This window comes from Mixophyes fleayi, chromosome 4, assembly GCF_038048845.1.
Source record: "Mixophyes fleayi isolate aMixFle1 chromosome 4, aMixFle1.hap1, whole genome shotgun sequence".
Taxonomy (NCBI): Eukaryota; Metazoa; Chordata; class Amphibia; order Anura; family Limnodynastidae; genus Mixophyes; species Mixophyes fleayi.
This window is the reverse complement of record NC_134405.1, coordinates 18,179,884-18,201,164: the sequence shown is the minus strand read 5'-3', so window position 1 is coordinate 18,201,164 and position 21,281 is coordinate 18,179,884. Positions and strand designations below refer to the sequence as shown.

Here is a 21,281-nt window from a genome sequence, read left to right as displayed (position 1 = left end):
TGCTATCGCAGACCACTGACTCCCCGGATACCTCCACTTGGATTCCACTCCTTCACTCAGACAGCGGTACCACTTGCTATCCGCAGACCGCTGACTCTCATCACCTCCTTGTTTCTGTTGGACATTCCTCCTCACTATAGCAGTGGTACAACTTGCTACCGCAGACCACTGACTACCTTTACGTGTCCTTGTCCTACAGTTCCTCGTGTTCTATTACCTCCATATTACCAGTGCTGCTAGTCATAGACTTTCCTGAGCATCTCATCATCTGCTGCTTCCTGGTCCGTGATCACCCAGCTACCAGAGTACCCTATTACCATCTATATTGCTCTGGTAAGCCTACCACCTGGTGATCCCTGGGTAAAGACTCCTAGTGCCCGTGACAGCGTGCCTGCTGCTGTCGTAAAGTTTCTAAGACGCCAAAGGGCCCCGAAATCGTGCACTACCCCGAAGGCGTGTATAGAGTCAGTATATATATTAGCTGACTTACCCTTTGCCAACTCACACGCTCTCCTTAATGCTACTAGTTTGGCCACTTGGGCTGAGTGAGGTGAGCCAAGGGGTTCAGCTTCTTCAACATCCTGATCGTCTACAACAGCATAACCAGTACATAGTTCTCCTGCCTCCGTCTGTCTATGAAAAACTCCCGTCTGTATAAAACATAAAATCTACATTTTCTAAGGGGGTGTCACGTATGTCGGGCCTTGCAGTAAAATTCTGGTTCGGATATTCCATACAATCATGCGTATCAGTATTCTTGCAAAACTCATCACCAACCAGGGTCTCCTCATCTCCCACACTTTGTGTCTCTCGAGACATATATGGAAGGTATGTAGCTGGATTTAAAGTGCTACATCGTTTGATGGTGATGTTTGAGAGTGCCATCAGAGCTAGTTCCTATTTTGTGAACCTAGCTGAAGAGACATGTGTGGTTTGAGCTGAATTCAACAGGGCTGATACTGCATGAGGTGTATAGATAGTTGCATCATGTCCTAATACTACGTCCTCGCTCTTACTTACCAGAGGATCAGTTGCTGCTACACTTCTTAGACACGTTGGGAGTGATCTTTTCACAGTTTCCAATCGTGCACTGTAGTATGCTACCGGTCTGTTAGCGTCACCATGTTTCTGAGTGAGGACACCTGCTGTACAACCATCAGCTTCAATATAGTATAGCTCAAAGGGCTTTTCATAATCTGGTATTCCCAATGCAGGCACTCTAGTCAGACTATCTTTAAGATTAAAGAACGCTTGCTCTGACTCCTCGGTGTGTACGACACGTTCTGGTTTTGAGGAAGAGACTAGCTCCTGCAATGGTAATGCCAGAATAGAAAAACCTGGGATCCAGGATCTACAGTATCCACACATCCCCAAGAAGGTACGGATTTGCTTCTGGTTCTGCGGCAGAGTCATGTGTTGTATGGCCTCAATTCTATCCGATGTCAAGTGTCTTAGGCCCTGGGTGAGACAGTGTCCTAAGTATTTAACCTTAGTCTGACATGGCTGTAACTTGTCCTTTGCCACCTTGTGCCCTGTTTGTGAGAGATGAAGTAACAGCAATTTAGTATCATGTAAACATGACATAAAAGTATCAGAGCCACAACAACAAATCGTCCACATATTGAATCAGAACAGACCCATTGCTTGGTTGAAAGGATTGTAAACAGTCATGTAAGGCTTGGGAGAAAATACTGGGGCTGTCAATGAATCCCTGAGGAAGTCTTGTCCATGTGTATTGCACCTCCCTATAGGAGAATGCAAAAAGGTATTGGCAGTCAGGGTGAAGAGGGACTGAGCAGAAGGCAGAACAAAGGTCAATGACAGTAAAATGACTAGCAGACGGTGGAATCTGCATGAGGATGTCAGCTGGATTTGGGCACCAAGGGGAATTGGCTCTCAACAACTTTATTAATTCCCCTTAAGTCCTGGACTAATCTATAGCCCCTCCCCCACTCTTCTTCACAGGGAAAATGGGACTATTTGCTGTGCTGGATGTACAAATTAAAATCCCTTGTTGCAACAGCCTCTCAATAACAGGATACACCCCTAATTCCACCTCCGGTTTTAATGGATACTGTGGGATTTTTGGAGCTATCCTACCACTTTTTAGATTTACCATCACAGGCGCTACATTTGCCATCAATCCAGTGTCCTGTCCATCTTTGGTCCATAGGGAACCCGGTATTTCCAGCAACATCCCCTTTACCTGAGATGGACTTTGTTCTATAGCGGTAGAGTGTAACATTAACCTTTGTGAGGTGTCCAATATATCCTGTACCTCATGCGCAACCTTCTCTGGTATATCTAAGAATACACCATCAGGGGTACAGTATATGACACATCCCATTTTGCATAACAAGTCCCTTCCCAGCAAGTTAGTAGGAGCTGCAGCAGCCAAGAGAAACGAATGCTTGGTATGCAGAGGGCCAATAGTAATGTCTGTGGGTTTAGTTAATGGGTAATGTAACATTCTCAGACCATTTCCGTTCCTGTCTACTCTTTGTTGGATATCCCTTTGTACCGACTTGGCTCTGCTTTGACTCTTCTCCTGTGTTGATATCCCGTGTACCAGACCTGATTCTGTTCCTGACGATTCTACTATCTACTCACCAGTTCCAGTCAGCTATCTCCTGGACCCCGGTAAAGTTGAGCTCCCAGGCATGACTCCTGTGTAATCTGCAGCTCCTCTGCTTATCCTAACCTTATATGGAAACGCAGCCCCTGCAGCATCTCTGTGCTCAGATTTCAACAATCTTCCTCTGGCTCCGGACTCCACCTTGCCACAGGTACTATTGACTGTTTACATATAGCATTGTGTGCCTATACTTGTAGTTACCCCTGGCAACTGCCTAGGAACTGTTTTCCTACAATTTCTGGACTCTCGCCGGTACTGTGGGTTGTAGTTACCCCTGGCAACTGCCTAAGAACTGTACTCCAAAATCTCCGGACTCTCACCGGTACTGTGGGTTGCAGTTACCCCTGGCAACTGCCTAAGAACTGTACTCCAAAATCTCCGGACTCTCATCAGTACTGTGGGTTGCAGTTACCCCTGGCAACCGCCTAAGAACTGTTTCTCTCAAATCTCCGGACTCGGGAACTGCCTACGATCAGTTTCATCAACGTTACCTATCACTGCAAGTTCCGTTCCTTTCTGGACAAGCACCTTTACAGAAGTTGCAGTGTATCAAGGGACTTCTCTATCAGCTGTTCCTTATTTATTCCAGTGGACACAAGTGATATATCAGTCTTGACACCATCCACTCAGTGTCTCACCTGACTCCCTCCTCCACTTCCTACTCTACGGCCTCGGTAACTCTATTCCTGGTTCTCCCCATTCTGTCCCCACCACTAGAGGCAACTGTGAACACCAGACTTTCGGAGCAGACTTCGGGTTTTGCTGTACTGGCTCGAGGGGTTCCTAACAAGTATAGAGAAACTGTAGATCACAAAGAATACACAGTGCAAAAACGAAGTTCATGAACCTCCCATAACTTCACATGCATTGCCTTCTGGTTCTAAGGATAGTTCTGTCACTATTGAATCATACACATCAAAGTGTCAGGAGAAGAACTTTCAGGCTGTAGAAGAGCCAACAGGGCCTTCATGTAAGGGTGTCCATGAGTTGTACATCTGACATCTTTCAGAGTCTGTTATGTTGGGTGATGATTTTGGCATCAGTGCTGACACTAATGAAGACGAGGATGATGATAAAATAGAGGAATTCAATCCATCTATACCAAAATGGAGGCCAAACAGAAAAGCACTTTGCTGAAGTGTTTGACTTGTTAATCTATGCTCACATCTATAGCATAAGGTGGATGGTAGGTCCAAAGCATATTAAGAAATCCTGGCTTTGCCCATCTGTATAGTTTAGTAAACTTCTATTCTATCTGATGCTGCTCAGCCACTCTGTGTCATTTGTGTCCAATGCCACCTCCTTGTACAAGTAAAAGTACATATTTTTTATTAAACTGCAATCCTATCTGGGGTTGCTTTCCAACTGTGTTTTATTTGTTCCCAAACTATCTTTTATTAAACTGCAATCCTGATACCTCTCTGTCGCTTCTCTTTCCAAATGTTTAATTTACGTCCAGTTCCATTGCCTTGCATTAGTAACAAATGATGGTCTTGGTCCACTTGTGTCATTTTCTAACCTCCACCCTGCTAACTTTCTCTTGCTGCCCTTTCATTCTGTTTTGTTTTGGTTCAATGCTTTCGTTATGCTAGTAGGAAATGCTGGATTTTGCCTACCTGTATCTTTTATTAAAATAACATCTAACTACCTATCTGAGGCTTCTATTTTAGTTGTGTCTTTCAGCTTGTCTTCAAGACTGTCAAGGATGACAAAGAATTCTCTCTGAATTTCATAACCAACATGTTTTACAAAGGAAAATAAAACTGAATATGTTTTAATTAGAGATGTTCACTGATCCCCGTGTTTTGTTTTTGAGTTTGCATCTGGATTAACTTTGTGTTTTGGCAAAATCGCCCTCGCATGTTTTGGTTTTGGATCCCTATTTTTTTTTTTTAAATTGCTGTTTTTTTTGCTAAAATCACATGATTTAGTTCTTTTTTTCCCTACATTATTATTAACCTGAATAACATTAATTTCCAGTGATTTCCAGTCAATTTCTGTCAAGTGGCAAGGACACTGCTACCCCTGTTTCTCTGTGAGCAATGGCTCTGGATCTCCTGGGGAGGGAGGTACTTATGGAATTCAAAACCCACAAGATCCGACAAACAGATGGGCAAGGGAGGAGAGTCCTGCGTGAACCAGCCAGTGATGTCAAAATCCAGGAGTAGCGTAGACACAGTGAGGATTGAGATGTTATTAGTCGGAAGGGTGAGGTCTGTAGAAGACCCTATGGTTCTATCCCAAATTTTCAGAGCATTCACCATAGACATTAGGGAGTCAGGAGAGTGAGGTCTCAGGTGTTTGGGAAGCAAAATTAAGTCTGTAATTGGGCACACAGTATATAGAGCCCGTTCCAATTCCAGTCAGGGCTCGTGTGAGGTCGGGAGAGACCAATCTCAAATTTTGGAAGGAATGCAGGCTTCTCTTTTTATACTTTTATTTATGGTTCTTAAACTGTCCTTACCACTGTGAGTGCCCCTTACACAAAATCCCATACTTGCCGACTCACGGGGATTGTCAGAAGACTCCCTATACATTGGGTGATCTCCCAGACTCCCGAGAGAGCTTGCCAATCTCCCTGATGCCGGGATGAGAAATGATGAGCGGAATCCATAGCGGTGACATAATCCGAGTCATCATGCTCTGCCCACTGCGATATCACGTGCAGCGAATTGTGTCATCATGCCTCCACCCCACCCATTCTGGGAGAGTAGACAAGCATTCTAGGAATTGGTGTGTTTGTTATTCCTTTTAGAACAAAATCACACACATTAATATGCATAACCACACCCCAAAATTATCAATGCACTACCGTTTATTATCATTTCCCATCTCAGTTAGCTATTCCCCAGATAGGCGTCTGGATATTTTGCCCCAATGTTGGCAGCTATGCCCATTGCAGGACCAGTTCGTCATTACTGTTAGATCTACTTTATAAGTTTGTTTGTTTGTAACTCGTGCTGTAATGAAGCCTGCACTGTGATCCCTGGAAATATGTCACAACTGCGGTGTTATGATAGTTCTGGCAGTTGTACAAGTAATATGACGAGATCACACTTCATTGTGTATAGACGAGGAACAGAGCAGACAGTGGAGGGGTTAATGTACTGAGTGACTGTTTTATTGGGCTGGAGATGGGTAGGAAAGGAGGGGGGTAAATAAACAGGGAGTGGTTATAGAAAGAAACAGAATAAAATCCGTATTTCTCAGATTGTTTCTGTGGACAGAGGGCTGGGAGTCAGGATCAGAAGATCATTTCACTTCCTGCAGGTATTTATGTATCCATCTGTCTTTCACAAACTAACTGACCCTATCTCCTAATCACTCACACACTGTGATAACAATATAACAACAAGTGTTACCATTGTCACGTTACATGATACCTCTACTATAATATATTAAATGGGCTGCTCTTTTCTGACTCATTTTTCACCCTACATCTTCCATCTCCTGGCTAGCTGGTGAGTGGGGTTCACCTGCCCGTTGCGCACTGTAATCGAAATTATGATCAGCAAAGATTATTCTCTCCAGGTATCATTGCCTGGAGAACATTCAAGGTTATTTGGAGGGAGAGGGGGATAGCAATAAGATGTCATGGGACTAGTGCAGGGTAGATTGATCGGATTATATAAATTACTGCACTTCTACCCTTTGTGTGTATAAATTCCAGGGATTAACTTTCCAAATCTGGCACCTTCCTTAATGGGAGAATGTAAGTACATGTGATAACTGAAATGCACTTCTGTCTTATTACATAATAGCATTCCTCCAGCAGAGATGGTTATTAGGCATAAGAGACACTTTCAAAACCGTTCTGTGAAATATTTGTCTTGTGGTGCATTTGGCCCAAACATTTTTCACATTTTACTGGCAGAATTTGGCCTTACTTCCTCTCAGTCCTCTCCCAATGACCCCACACAACAGAATGAACCTTTCGTTGAAGCCAGCTCTACTCATAGACTATAAACGCTGCAAAATAGGAATTGACAAGTATAGTGTGGAGTTTGTACGTTCTTCCCGTGTTTGTGTGGGATTCCTCTGTGTGCGCTGGTTTCCTCCCACACTCCGAAAACATACTAGTAGGTTAATTGGCTGATATCAAATTCACCCTAGTCTGTGTGTGTATATGTTAGGGAATTTAGACTGTCATCTCCAAATTGGCACGGCCTAATGTGAGTTCTCTGTACAGCGCTGCGGATTTAGCGGTGCTACATAAATAGCTGACTATGATGATGAAGTACGATAACAAAGTAAATTCGGAACTTAAAGAGCTTACTAGAAGCACGGTGGCTTGAGTTCGGTTCCCTGATCATGACCTTATCTATGTGGAGATTGTATGTTCTTCCCGTGTTTGAGTGGGTTTCCACCGGGTGCTCCGGTTTCCTCCCACACTCCAAAAACATACTAGTAGGTTAATTGGCTGCTATTAAATTGACCCTAGTCTGTGTGTGTATTAGGGAATTTAGACTGTAAGCGCTAGTGGGGCAGGGACTGATGTGAGTGTGTTCTTTGTACAGCGCTGCAGAATTAGTGGCGCTATATGATGAAATTATTATATTTATATGGCACCAGCATATTACGCAGTGCTGTACAGAGAATATTTGTCATTCACATCAATCCCTGCCCCATTGGAGCTTACAGTCTAAGATCCCTAACACACACTATGTTCAATTCCAGTCAGCAGCCACTTAACCTACCAGTATGTTTTTGGAGTGTGGAAGGAAACTGGAGCACCTGGAGGAAAACCAAGGAAACACTGGGAGAACATATAAAACGCCACACAGATAGGACCCTAGTAAACTCGTGACCCCTACGTTAAGTCGATAAACCAGTGTGCCACCGTGGGTGGAAACTTGGACCTGTGCAGATGGCTTCTTACAGTGTCAAACTTCATTTATGCTAAACTTTTCCCTGATTTTGCTCATCATTACCCATTATATAATAATTTACTGTTTGCAAAAACAAGAGAAACAGGAAAATGAAGACTTGATGCTTCTACAAGTCTTTATAATTTCCAGTCCTTTCCTAGCCACACCCTATGCAGATAAATAATACCACTTGTCCATGATTGTAAAGTACAACTAACAAGCATCTTTGAGGTGTTATTAAATGTCTAACTCTGGGCGCAGTTATTATAACCTCAGAGGCATTATTTCATACTTGCCAACAGTATGGAATTGTGTGGGACTGTGATTTACATGAACATTTACTATAGTTTATGGCTGATAATAACACAATAATCAACAACTGCTAATTCCTGTTTGTGTTTTATCAGTTTTACATAGGGGAATATAATTCAGCATCTGTTGTTGGACAGCCATGGCTTCAGGTAAGAACTTCACTCTTCAGATATTATATTTGTATAACATTTGATTGATTGTATTATATCTGTAAAGCTCTGGAATTAATGGCTTTATAAATGATGTTTTATTATATTATCACCTATACTAATTGAATTTTGATATAATTTCTTCACTTTTAATTCAGCATACGGTATATATGTCTCTTAGGTGGAGATTCATAGTAACATAGTTGATGAGGTTGAAGAAAGACTCCAGTCCATCAAGTTCAACCTATATTGGATCACCTGCGATCCCTCTTTTATATTTGAATTTGATCCAGATAAAGCAGCCGCTAATCTGTTTCAATCGGGAAAAATCCCTCCTGACCCAATATTGCAGTCTTATTTCTTCCTGGTTCCACTCTAGTCTTTCATTTTAATCTACGGACGTAACCCTGGATACCTTTTTTCCGCTAAAAATTTATGTAAACCGTTCTTAAACATATCGATTGAATCTGCCATCACAACCCTCCCTTGCAGCGAATTTCATATTGTCGAGGTTGTATAATTGGATGAACGAAAGTATTTTGGTTAATATTGTTTTACCGTGCGATTGCGATCAGTATGCCACGTAACACATTAGCAGTTGTCTGGTTCATTCGCCGAAGAGATAGCACATTGCATACTCTAGTTATTGATGTAAGGGAATAAATGATCAGAGTAATACCAACTGTAAAATGCTAATAGACTAGTTGAAACTGGAGTCTTGGCAGGAAAGTCAGAGCACAACCCCTGGAGAGATGACCCCCACCTTTGGATATTTTGGTTTGAACTGGCCTATGACCTGCAGCACACTGGACCTTTCTGATACCTGGACCAATAGAAGCAAGCCACACCATCTGCATTGTTTTCACTGTAACACTGAGTGTATATAATACAGCTCTAGCTGGTATTAGCCCAGTCTTCTCTGACCACAGTATTCTGGAGTGAAGTACTGTACGCTGGTACCAGTGAAGCGCAGCTTAGAGAGCGCATGCAAGCGCGGTATGTATGTATCTTTTGGTATTGGCTGTACTGTATTATAATTCTGCTAAATTTTGCATCTTGTAAAATAAATTATTTTGTGCTGTGGAAACACAACACAATCGCTTAGACAATGCTTATTTGAAAACAATAAAATTACTTTAAAAATATCTTGACTGCCCTTACTGTAAAGAACCCCTTCCTTTGCTGGTTGTGAAACCTCCTCTCCTCTTACCTTAGGGGGTGACTGCGTGTCCTGTGTATAGTCCTTGGGGTAAAAAGTTCTCATGAAAGATTTCTGTATTGACCCTCAATGTATTTGTACATAGTAATCATATCCCCTCTTAGATGCCTCTTTTCTAAAGTAAACATGCCTAACCTGGCTAACCTTTCCTCATAACTTAATGACCCCATACCCTTTATCAATTTTGCAACCTTGCTCTGAACCCTTTCTAGTTCCAAAATGTTTACTTTATAGAGTGATGCCCAGAACTGTACTCTGTATTCAAGATGAGGTCTTATCAACGATTTACATTGTGGCAAAATTACACTGTCTTCCCTTCCATCTATGCCCCCTTCAATTCAATTTTGCATTTCATGACTGAACTTATACAAGATCCCACTTAAATTGGTTTTCATTGAACTTCTAACATGCGCAACTTTTGGCCTCAGCCGACGTCCCTCCATGTTGGCATCGGCTGACCCTGGAAAAAAAAATACAATCCTCATTCATGGACCGATATAAAGAGTCTGGGCAGGACCCTTTTCTTAGCTTAAATTGTATGCTAATTTACAGTCAGGCTTAGCCCCCGATTGCTCAGTAGGCCTCACTGATGGTATCCATGTAGCTTAAAAGAGCCAAGCAGTTGTCTGACCTTTTCTCCCCAATTGCACTGGGCAAAATTGCAAAAGTATGAGACCAATTCCTCAAAATGCCTGGGGATCATTCTTTAATGTTTCCTGTCCTCGTAGTTGATATGCTCCTCACTCCCTACACACATTTAAAGCATTCCAAAGAAAGCAAATTAAATATATCCACATACTAAGCCCTCCAGATCTTTTCCTTAACCTTCTGTTTACGATGGGCTCCTAGTCTTCCATCAAACCACACATATAGACTACCTTTGGCTGAATCAGATGAATCCCAGGATACCTTAAGCTTCACTTACTTATCCCCAGCTCAGTCATATCTCCTATGCCTGTATCTTCATTTGTTCCAGGACTCTCTTTATATCCTAACATCTTATACCCAGGATTATTATATACTGTGTTTCTTTTTTTAATTTTCAGGACACTATAATCCTGAACCCATCCAAACCCAACCTCAATGGCAAAATAAGTCCACATCTGCTTACCAGGACCAGCAGTCCGTACCCACCGCTGTGGTGCCCCCAGGACTTGAGTGCCTTGTAGAGGTAAGAAATCTCACAGTCTGTATGTCACAGAACCCTGTTCATTACTTGGGAGAAAGCCTTTTTAGTATTTGGAAATACATTGGGCCACAGAAGGTCAGTGTGGCTGGGGAGGGTTGGTAAAGTTTGGTTTTGTGGGCAAACACAACACTATTATTGGAGGGTCTACATGTTAGAACACACAATAAATAGCCTTATTCTTCTAAATGATGATTGTGGCTGTGCCCATTTCTGTTTCTGGTTCTCTATGGCAAAATCTATTTTGTGACCTTTGGATTAAGAGAGGTTATATAAATGGGGGAAAATGAAAATATTAGAAAATGATACTAGATTAAAGCTTCACATGTATTTGAGGGTTGGAAACGTAATGGAGAAAAAAAGGTCATTAATGGTCATTAATGGGTGATAGAGCGGCATAAAAATATTTTATTAAAGAAATGATTAACTATTAGACAGCATGCCATTAAAAATTAGAGTTTCCAGCAAGTCTGTGATCAAAGTACATTTGTTAATGTTATACATATCTCTAGAGAGCTCAATAAAGTAATCATCTATAAATTATTATTAAACAATATACATAAGACACTCTGTAAAAGAGATACTAGGAGACTGTATAGGTCATTCCGTTGGAGGGACTGACATTAATTGAGATGAAGCAGTTGTTAGTTACACTCCCCTTGTTTTATCTAAATTCAGTCTCTTAGGGCTAGATTTACTAAACTGCGGGTTTGAAAAAGTGGGGATGTTGCCTATAGCAACTAATCAGATTCTAGCTGTCATTTTGTAGAAGGTACTAAATAATTGAAAGCTAGAATCTGATTGGTTGCTATAGGCAACATCCCCACTTTTTCAAACCCGCAGCTTAGTAAATCTAGCCCTTAATCTTTGTGCTAATAGGTATCTCGCAGGTGAGAAGGGGCAGATAATTACACTAATCCCCATATTCCACATATGAATCTTGATGACAATACCCACCATTTATATCCCTGCCCCTTAGCTTTAGCATTGCTATTAATGAACAAATACATGGAAAAACTAATTTACATCAACATTTGTTTTTATATTTGTAGGTGGAGGAAGTTATATTGAAGAAAAAAGGTAAGGAAAATGTAGCAATGAGAGTATTTTCTCTATGAGTAAAGACTAGAAGAAACTGTAAATGGTCAAGCAGACAAAGGCCAGGAGTTGTTCTCACCTCTCTAGTGGTCCAGGGTCTGAATTACAAGCAGAGTTCCTCACAGTGGTGGACCTACCGCCAACGCATGGTTAGCGTCCACTAAAAGGCCTGGAGGTGAGGGAGCCTAGCAATGTGGACTCGCCTCCTCTACGAGGTCCCCAATTCTCTCCGAAGCCTCCACTCTGCTCTCAAAAGAGGCCTCTTCTGAGTATGGTTGAGTCTGGCACTGGTGCAGTAGAGCCACATTCGGAGGCTAGAGCACCATTGCCAGCTCCTTACCCAAATTTTGCTATGGGGCCTAGTAAAGCATTGTTCTGTCCCAGGTTCCCTAAGTCATTTTCTTGAATGCATTTGTTAATAATTAATACTAGTATTAATTATAGCAGAATTTGGTTTCCTTAAACTATTGCCAGGGTGTGTCTACAATGAGGTAACCTGAGGCAGCCATCTGTATTGCAGGCAGCAACATGATCGTTCTTTTTGAAATACTGAAATCTACTTTATGTCTACATTAGTGGTGTTGGCCATATCGGTAGATGTAATATTAATATTTGGCTTGTAAAGTGCACAAAACTCATACACAGATCTGATGCTATAAATACCATTTCAGGGACTCTCCTTGTCTGAGCACCAGTATAATATAATACACAGGTATTTTGAGAGGAAGAGCCACATGTGTGCAGAGTGTGGTTGTGGGGCTCACTGACCTGTCATTTAGTTTTTCAGACCAACTCTGGGCAGACTCTCTTCTCTGTACGTCGGGAGACAGAATGTTTTGGACCAGCTCTGAACCTGAAGCTCAGAGATCCTTACAAGAGAGATGTGGTTTCGCTGTATTTGGTCTCAAGTGGCGACTGTTGTGGAGGACAAACATATGTAAGCCCCTCGCTCCGTAAAACCCTTTTGTCCTCAATAAACCAGAGCCTAGGGCCTAACCTCACAAAGACTTGTGGGTATTGAGTTTCAATGTTACACTGGATGTAGTTTACTCTTAACAGACCCTGGCATAAGACTCATCAATTTGCTTACTCATTAGAAACAAATTTTGTCAGTCAGCTGCACAATTTTAAAAGGAGCATTTAAAGGGCCGTTGTGAAGATACATGGTTCCCAAATCACTCAGACACTGTAGTAGAGGATTAATAGAAGGATGATTAATTCTACAGAACAGGATTAAATACAGCATGACCCCCTTAAAGATAGCAGGCCCAACAAGCAAGGAAATCAGTTCAAATAAATCCTGTGATATTGGTTCCACAGCACCTCTCTGGCAGAGCATTAACTCTTGACCAAAGTCAGTCACAACCATGTCCAGCTCCCAGGGAGGCCTCTTTTATCACCTCATACTCACACCTTGGGAAATGTCTGCCCATTGGAATTGCAAAAGGTCTTGATTGGTGGGCTTCTCACACTATCCAACTCCCTCCCTTACCTCCCCAGGTGTCCTCCCTCTGGAGACCCCTGCTGGGTCCGGCTCCTGGCTGTCTGTAGAGCTCACTAGTTGACAATAGGTAGCAAACAGAAATAACAATGGTAGCTTAATTCACTCAACTCCTGAGTGTTCCCTGTGGAGGTGGCATTTAACCCCTGAAGTACGTTTCCAAGGAGATGTTATAGTTCCATCACTGATACTTACCGATAACAACATGGCTAAAAAGTGCAGTCCGGGTATGGATTAGATTAAGGGTTCCATACACCATGTCCGTTTATTTACAGCCGTCAAATCTAGAATGAAAACAACTGTTAATTTAGTTATCGCCTTTATCACATTTTATTATACAATTTGTACCCTGTGCTAAATACTGGATGTTCAAACCATTTTCCCAACCAATTTAAAGGGTAATTCTTTTGTACGATATTTTGTAACCATGGAAACAAACTATGGACTGGTCTGATTGTTTCCATAGAAACAGTTGTTGCTAAGGAAATTCATTTTGACACAACCTGTTAAAAGACTGCAACAGTTCATTTTTGAGTTATTGACAGGGGTTTTCATGTAGAAGTCTTATTTGAAGTATTAGGGGTTTTTCCAGTATATTTCAGCACCCCGGATAATGATTTTAAGTGGAGTTGCCCTTTAAAATGAAAGTGTATGTTTGGTGTTTAGAACGCACAGCAACAGGATCAAAAAATAGTTTGTAAAAATCACAAAGAGCTGAGAATGGAATGAAATTAGTGTGTCAAGAAGCTGACATATGATCCAATTCTGTCCTCTTTAGTCCAATGAGTCTTCTGTGTCATAGTTTTTGTGGTCAGTGTACTCAGCCAATGAACCACTCTTTGCAATTTCTTTCTTATTGAAACCCAAAGTAATTACTTAAAAATTGTTACGTATTATTTTAAACTTTCAATAACCATAAAATGACATTTAGTACTCAGTAAATGGAAACAGTATAATCACACTCCTATGTATAGCGGCCTTCCATTCACTGGAAGAAGACATACAAATACAATTTTTATGCCTAATAATCCATTAAATAGTGGCTCATCTCTTTATTATAATAGTTCAAACAGCTGTTTTTATTATTTAGTTGGTCAAAAATAACCAATAACCAGAAATCAAGATAATTTGCAGAAGTTGAGAAATTCAGAGAAGTTGTACAAATTGTAACAATTTTTTTCCCCTCCCTCCAGCTGAGGATTGAGACTCTGCTCCAGCGCGGCTTAGGATTCGTCACAATTGATAACACATCTAAAGAGCTGAACGTCTCAATCAAGATGGCAAATAAAGAACCTGTGTTCACAGCTCGGATGCCTGTATACAAAGACCTGCGTTGTGACAATACTATTGAGGTGAGGACTGTACTCGTTATTGAAAATAAGGAAAATGTAGCGCACCCCTACTGTAAAATATAAAAATATTGGAAGTAACAGATTTTTTCCATGATTAAATAAATGCACAAACCAACAGAACAAGTGTTTTTTGGTTATTCAGATCATGGTAATCTGAGATGACTTCTAATATACATAATAAATTACATTATGGGGTGCGTTATTCCTTATAAAAAGTTATCAGGGCTTGGCCTGACTGTTGAGCTGTTCAGAGGTGCTTTCATCAAGCTCCGTGGTAGATTTAAATAATCCGGATCTACCTTAACTTAGAGCTCTTGAATCCATCAGCGAACCCTTGTCAATGACTCTTTTCCCACTGGCTTTCCTGTTTTATGTCTCATTTGTACAGCAATATTGCTCCTACCAGTTGATGCCTTGTGTGGCCTGCGGGCCATGCACAAGACCTCTCAACTCCCACAGCCTGATTGAGTGAAAAACATCAACAACCATTTAAATAGTAATTTCCCCTTTCTGTAACTGAACAGTGTTTGGAGTACACCAGAGTCACAAGGCTAGCTGCAGACAAAGAGTCGGCTCCCTTGTTTCACATTAGAGTCACCCAGTCACAAGGCAATTAAATCCATGGCCTCAACTGCCTCCGATCACCAAGATCATGATTCCGTGGGGATGATCAATATAGCCGAGGCCTGAACTAACTGTCTCCCATTGTACAGTTTCCTCATTATACCAGCCAATGCACTTCTGCCATTTTTAGTTGCCAATGCTCCAGCCTAATTTTATTTTTCACAATAACTCGGCCAAGCTAAATAACCATAATAATAAGTAAATAATTCTCGTGATTCCTTGCAGACATCTCCTATGTCTTGAGTCTTCATGGCCTCCACTCTTTTCTTTACAGTACATATGGTACCGCATACAAACAATTGGGTAGAGTCACCATGCTCACCACCTATCCATGGACAAGTCATCAGACTAAACTCTTTTGCAGTGAAGTTTTCCCACCTTGGGGAATGTGATAACAGCGACTTCCCATCCTACAATCTGCTGGAGGTCAGCCTTTGGTGCTAATCCTCCTATTTTAGTTCACATTCTAATTTCACCTATGCACCTAACTACTAGTGTTACCTAGTTTACCCTACACCCCTTCCCTCCATAGTAATAATACATTGGCCCGCCTTCTGCCAATAGGACTCAAATTTTCATTTGTGGATCAAAAACACATGATACAAAATAAACATATACAAGATTAACATAATGCAGAAAAGAGAGCTAAGCATTTGGGTATCATGAAAGTAGTGATGCATTATAGAAATGGTTAAGTAACAGGGAAGACTTGACATTGTTTGAAGATTTCTAGAGTTGAGACCTCTCATACTATCTTGAGATGGTGATAACAGAACAGGGGCCTGATTCATTAAGGATCTCAAATGAAGAGGATACTCATTTCAGTCTCCTGGACAAAACCATGTTACAATGGAAGGGGTGCAAATTAGTATTCTGTTTTACACATAAGTTAAATACTGACTGTTTTTTCATGTAACACACAAATATCAACTTTAAATTTCAGTGTACAAATAAGCTATCAAATATTTGTGTGTTACATGAAAAAACAGGCAGTATTTAACTTATGTGTAAAACAGAACACTTATTTGCACCCCTTCCATTGTAACATGGTTTTGTCCAGGAGACTGAAATGAGTATCCTCTTCATTTGAGATCCTTAATGAATCAGGCCCCAGGTTATCACTGACTTTTATATCCACTTTTTTCACTTTGATAAATTTGTCTCTTAGTGCATGCAAAATCTTCATTGAGGAATCCCTGACCACCTTGTTTCAACACCCCATTTGTGCATGTATTAATGGGGTTTTGAGTATGATGAGTAGGACCCATAATGTATTAAGAGCTTACCATTCAGACCCTCAGCAAAAATAATTTCCGAAGACTGTGCTTACCTTCCATCCGTAGGTTTAGCTGTGTGGTGTTGGATATGGTGGTGCACACAGGAAAAGTGGGTGGTTGGAGCAAATAGAAGAAGAAGGTGGGGAGATGTGTTAAGAAAGGTACAGGGGGACGAACACACAAAGGGGGGAGAAACAAAGGACAAACAGACACAATGCGGAGACAAATAGGGGGGTAACAATGAGAGACAGATGGAAAGGCAGAGGTGCACATAAAAAATTAGAGACATCCACACAAAGGGGAAAGAAAGGGAATACACATAAAGAGGAGAGAGATATGTGAACAGACAGAGGAGGAGAGATACACTTACAAAATTGGAGACAGAGAGCTAAACATTCAGGAGGGGGAAACAAAAGCAAACTGCTCTCTCACACTAAACCTTTAGCCACCCTTGTGCTGCACTTGAGGAAAATCTCTTTTGCTAGACCGTCTAGAGGACACTTTAATCCAGGTTCTGACCTCACCTATGCACTGTGCATGCATGGCCATCAGGCCGCACATGCTCAGAAAACAATGAGTAAAAGGAGGGAAGGGATGAGCATGAAACCTGCAGGGGACGTTCAGACGATCCCTGTCCTGCAATAATCTCCACATAGGCTAGAATGGCTGGCGCCATCTTCAGATGGCGGTAGCTATTAGGGTCAGGGTCCTTGATAAATTGGTCCAGACAACAGTTCTGTTTCCGTATAGTTCAAAGTCTTGATAAATAGGCCACAGGAGGGTAAAATCGATTTGATAAGGGGTACCATGGGCTCCCTGCGGGATTAACCCTGGGTCATGTTTTCGATAGCAAACACTCTCCAACTGTACTTTTGGTGGGAATTAGAAGATCGCCAAAGGACATAGTCCCACTATATTGTTATGGACTGGAATAATATCAGGCCTAGTGGGCGGTCCCCACGAAGGCCTGGGCACGTGACTTAGCTGAGTCAGGATCATACGATGCTTAGAGAATAAGAACACAAGGCAATGAGTTTGCTTAATAAGTACTTCAATGATTATGAGCATTAGTACATATCAACACATGATAAAACAATGCAGCAAATAGTAATGAGATGTAGAGATAAGCATATTGTCATATATAACATTACAAGGAATGGTTAAGCATTAAACACGGCAGTACTGCCAATCACAAGGAATATATATATATGTATGAGACATAAATGCAAGTATCAATAAAACACATAGAATATGTTTTGCATCCGCTGAGCACAGAAGGAGTCCACGGCTGACTTCTAGCAGGGTTCTGTGCACGTCAGAATATGTAAGTTAGTCACGGCAGGGCGTGGGAATGGTTTTGTACTTGGCAGCAGTCAGTATGCAGCATGGATGGTGATTAACTGAGACAAGACATGACAAGGATAGAGACCAGCAAAGTTCTGTACACAGTAGAGATGGTGGGTAACGATGTTCAGCATACCACAGGGGTCCGGTAATTAGTAGAGATTAGCACTACAACATATGCAAGGTAAGAGTCTGATCACCGCAGAGTGTAGAAATAGCAGCATCAGCGGAACAGTCCAGAAGGTATCAAATAAGTCATTGTACAGTAGTATAGGTGAGATGGCAGTTCAGTATATCACAATGATGAGAATCTGCACACTTGGAATAATAAACAAAGTCTTGTAAAATGATGCGTAAAGATACTTGCAAACAGGAGAATCCCAAAGATAGTGCTACCAGCACTTGGTTGATAAAGCAGGTTCATCCACAGGGGGCCTGATTCATTAAGGATCTTAAATGATGAGGATCCTTATTTCAGTCTCCTGGACAAAACCATGTTACAATGCAAGGGGTGCAAATGAGTGTTCTGTTTTGCACATAAGTTAAACACTGCCTGTTTTTTCATGTAACACACAAATACTTGATAGCTTATTTGTACACTGAAATTTAAAGTTGATATTTGTGTGCTACATGAAAAAAACAGTCAGTATTTAACTTATGTGCAAAACAGAATACTAATTTGCACCCCTTGCATTGTAACATGGTTTTGTCCAGGATACTGAAATAAGGATCCTCTTCATTTAAGATCCTTAATGAATCAGGCCCAGGGAATCCAACAGGAGAGTTCAGGAATACACAAGGGTCAGAGAATACACAGGAGCCCATGGAGACAGGCTAGCAAACAAGTTGCACTGATAATGAGCAGGTGTCAGTTCTGAGTTTAAATAGAGCAGGTTTGAATGACCCGCCCTGAAGGTAAGTCATGTGATCCACAGGAGAACAGAGCAGACAGGGAAAGCAGCAAACCTGGACAGGATTGTTACAGTACCCTCCTCTTAAACGGTGGACTCCGGACACCTAGGATAATTTTTTAGGGAATCTTTTCCGAAACTGAGTAAACGAGGGGCATAAATGTCTGAAGCTTTAACCCAGGAACGTTCCTCAGGCCCATAGCCTCTCCAATCGACTAGAAATTGCAGTGATGCTCTGGATCTACGAGAGTCCAATAGTTGTTTGATCTCATACTGTTTGATCTTGAGAAGTAGCCGGAGGCGGGGAAGCTGTGACATTTGAAAACTCATTTTGTACCACCGGTTTTAGCAGAGAGACATGAAACACATTGGGAATCCGTAGTGAGGATGGAAGTTTCAAATCTGAAAGCTGCTGGATTGATCATCTCGTAGATTCGGTAGGGACCGATAAACTTGGGTGCTAGTTTCATACTAGGAACCTTTAAACGTATATTTTTAGTGGATAACCAGACCTTATACCCTGGAAGAAGTGGAGGAGCAGGACACCTTTTCTTATTGTAAAATCTTTTAGCCTGAGCAGCAGAATTTTCCAGATTTTGGTTTGTATCCAAATGAGAGAAAACTTGCGTAGCAGGGAATCTACAGCAGGAACGGTGGAGATAGGAGTTTGAGAAAAGGTAGGTGGTCTGGGATGACATCCATACAAACAGCTTCATGGAAATGATTGTTATGGGTGAACTCGGCCCACGGGAGGAGTTCCAGCCAATCTGCTTGCTGAGCAGACACATACATTCGTAGGATTTTTTCGAGCTCTTGGTTTGTCCGTTCGGTCAGGCCATTAGATTGAGGATGGTATGCCGTGGAAAAGTCCAATTTAATGCCTAACTGAGAACAAAAGGATCTCCAGAACCTTGAAACAAATTGTGAACCACGGTCTGACACGATATGGAGTGGACAGCCATGGAGGCAAAATATTTCTTTGCTGAAAAGTTCTGCCAACACTGCGAAAGGAGGGAGTCCTTTGAGGGGAATGAAATGAGCTGCTCTCAAAGAACGGTCTGTCACCACCCACATAACCGTATGAGCTTTGGAGGGAGGAAAATCGGTAATAAAGTCCATAGATATTTGAGACCAGGGTACTTCAGGAACAGGTAGAGGAATAAGAGGACCGAAGGGTCTACGTCGAGGAACCTTATGTTGTGCACATTTAGAGCAGGCAGAAACAAATGATTTTACATCTTTCAAGAGGGATGGCCACCAACAGTACCAGGTCAGGAGTTCTCCAGTCTTCTTGACTCCAGCATGACCCGAGAAGCGAGATAAATGGGCCTAGCGTAACAACTTGAGACGTAGATGTGGTAATATGAAGGTTCTGTCTGGAGGGCAAGTAGATTTATGCACAGGAGTAAGGGTCAAGACACAACTAGGGTTAAAGATGGGATGAATGTCCTCGGAAGAATCCTGGTCTTCTTAATGAAAAGACCTAAAAAGAGCATCTGCTTTTTTTTTTTTTTTGATCCCGGACGGAAGGTAAGACTAATATCAAATCTTGAAAAGAACAAGGTCCATCTGGCTTGACAAGGATTCAGACAACGGGCTGAACAGAGATAAATGAGGTTCTTATGGTCGGTATATATCGTAATAGGAAACAAGGCCCCTTCCAACAGATGTCGCCATTCAGACAGGGCTAATTTAATAGCCAATAATTCTTGATCTCCTATTCCATAGTTCTTTTCTGCTGGGAGGAATTTACGAGAGAAAAAGCCACATGGATGTAGTTTCCCAGAAGTGTCCCGTTGAGACAAAACTGCACAAGTGCCCACAGAAGATGCATCTACCTCCAAGAAGAAGGGACATTGGTAATCAGGTTGCTGAAGAATAGGAGCAGAAGTGAAGGCTGACTTTAGATGTTCAAAGTCTGAGATGGCCTCAGGGGACAAAAGCTTGGGAGTAGCCGATTTCTTGGTAAGAGCAGTGATGGGGGCAATAATGGTAGAATATCCCTTGATGAATTGTCTGTAGTAGTTGGCGAAGCCAAGGAAGCGTTGGATAGCTTTTGGACCGGTGGGCAAGAGCCAATCCACAATTGCTCTTAGTTTAGCCGAGTTCATCTGAAGGGCTGTGCCCGAGAGGATGTACCCTACAAAAGGAACCCGAGGTTGCTCGAAAAGGCACTTTTCTAATTTACAGAAGAGGTTTTGTTCTCTCAGATGACCCAAGACTTGACCTACATGTTCCCTATGTGAAGGGAGGTCTCGAGAAAATATCAGAATGTTATCCAGGTAGATGATGATGAATTGATAAAGAAGGTCTTGGAAAATATCATTCATGAGGGTTTGGAATACAGCTGGAGCATTGCAAAACCCAAAGGGCATTACTAAATACTCAAAGTGCCCATCGTGTGTTAAAGGCTGTTTTCCATTCGTCACCTGCTTTAATACGAACAAGATTGTAAGCCCCTCGTAAATCTAACTTGGAGAACACAGTAGCACCTTTGATGCGGTTGAAAAGCTCAGAGATGAGGGGTAACGGATACCTATTCTTAATGGTAATAGCATTTAGGCCTCGAAAGTCAATGCATGGCCGGAGGCCGCCATTCTTCTTTATAACGAAAAAGAATCCAGCTCCAGCTGGAGAGGTGGACTCTTTTCTTGGGTCTCAAGAAGAGAAAGGGGATATACACGACCACGAAGAATAGGTTTGTCAGGGAGAAGCTCGATTCCACAATCCCAAATGCGATGAGGGGGAAGCTTGGTTGCCTCCTTTTCACAGAAGACATCTGCATACTGTTGGTATTGAGGAGGT

The 21,281-nt window shown here is 41.8% G+C and overlaps 1 protein-coding gene across 3 annotated transcripts in view; it reads left to right on the top strand.

Annotated features, from left to right (window-relative positions):
• Window positions 1-5,811: 5,811 nt before the first annotated feature.
• LOC142151069 (phospholipid scramblase 2-like) overlaps window positions 5,812-21,281 on the top strand; it is a 112,304-nt gene continuing 96,834 nt past the window's right edge. Inside the window, exons 1-6 of one of the 3 annotated variants that reach the window (XM_075206367.1) lie at window positions 5,812-5,905; window positions 7,911-7,964; window positions 10,230-10,354; window positions 11,422-11,449; window positions 12,247-12,404; window positions 14,162-14,320. In XM_075206367.1, coding sequence (XP_075062468.1) covers window positions 7,955-7,964; window positions 10,230-10,354; window positions 11,422-11,449; window positions 12,247-12,404; window positions 14,162-14,320 — 480 coding nt within the window. In that variant the 5' untranslated portion in view covers window positions 5,812-5,905; window positions 7,911-7,954. The remainder of the gene's footprint in view (window positions 5,906-7,910; window positions 7,965-10,229; window positions 10,355-11,421; window positions 11,450-12,246; window positions 12,405-14,161; window positions 14,321-21,281) is intronic. The other 2 variants (XM_075206366.1, XM_075206363.1) reach the window with 2 other exon arrangements.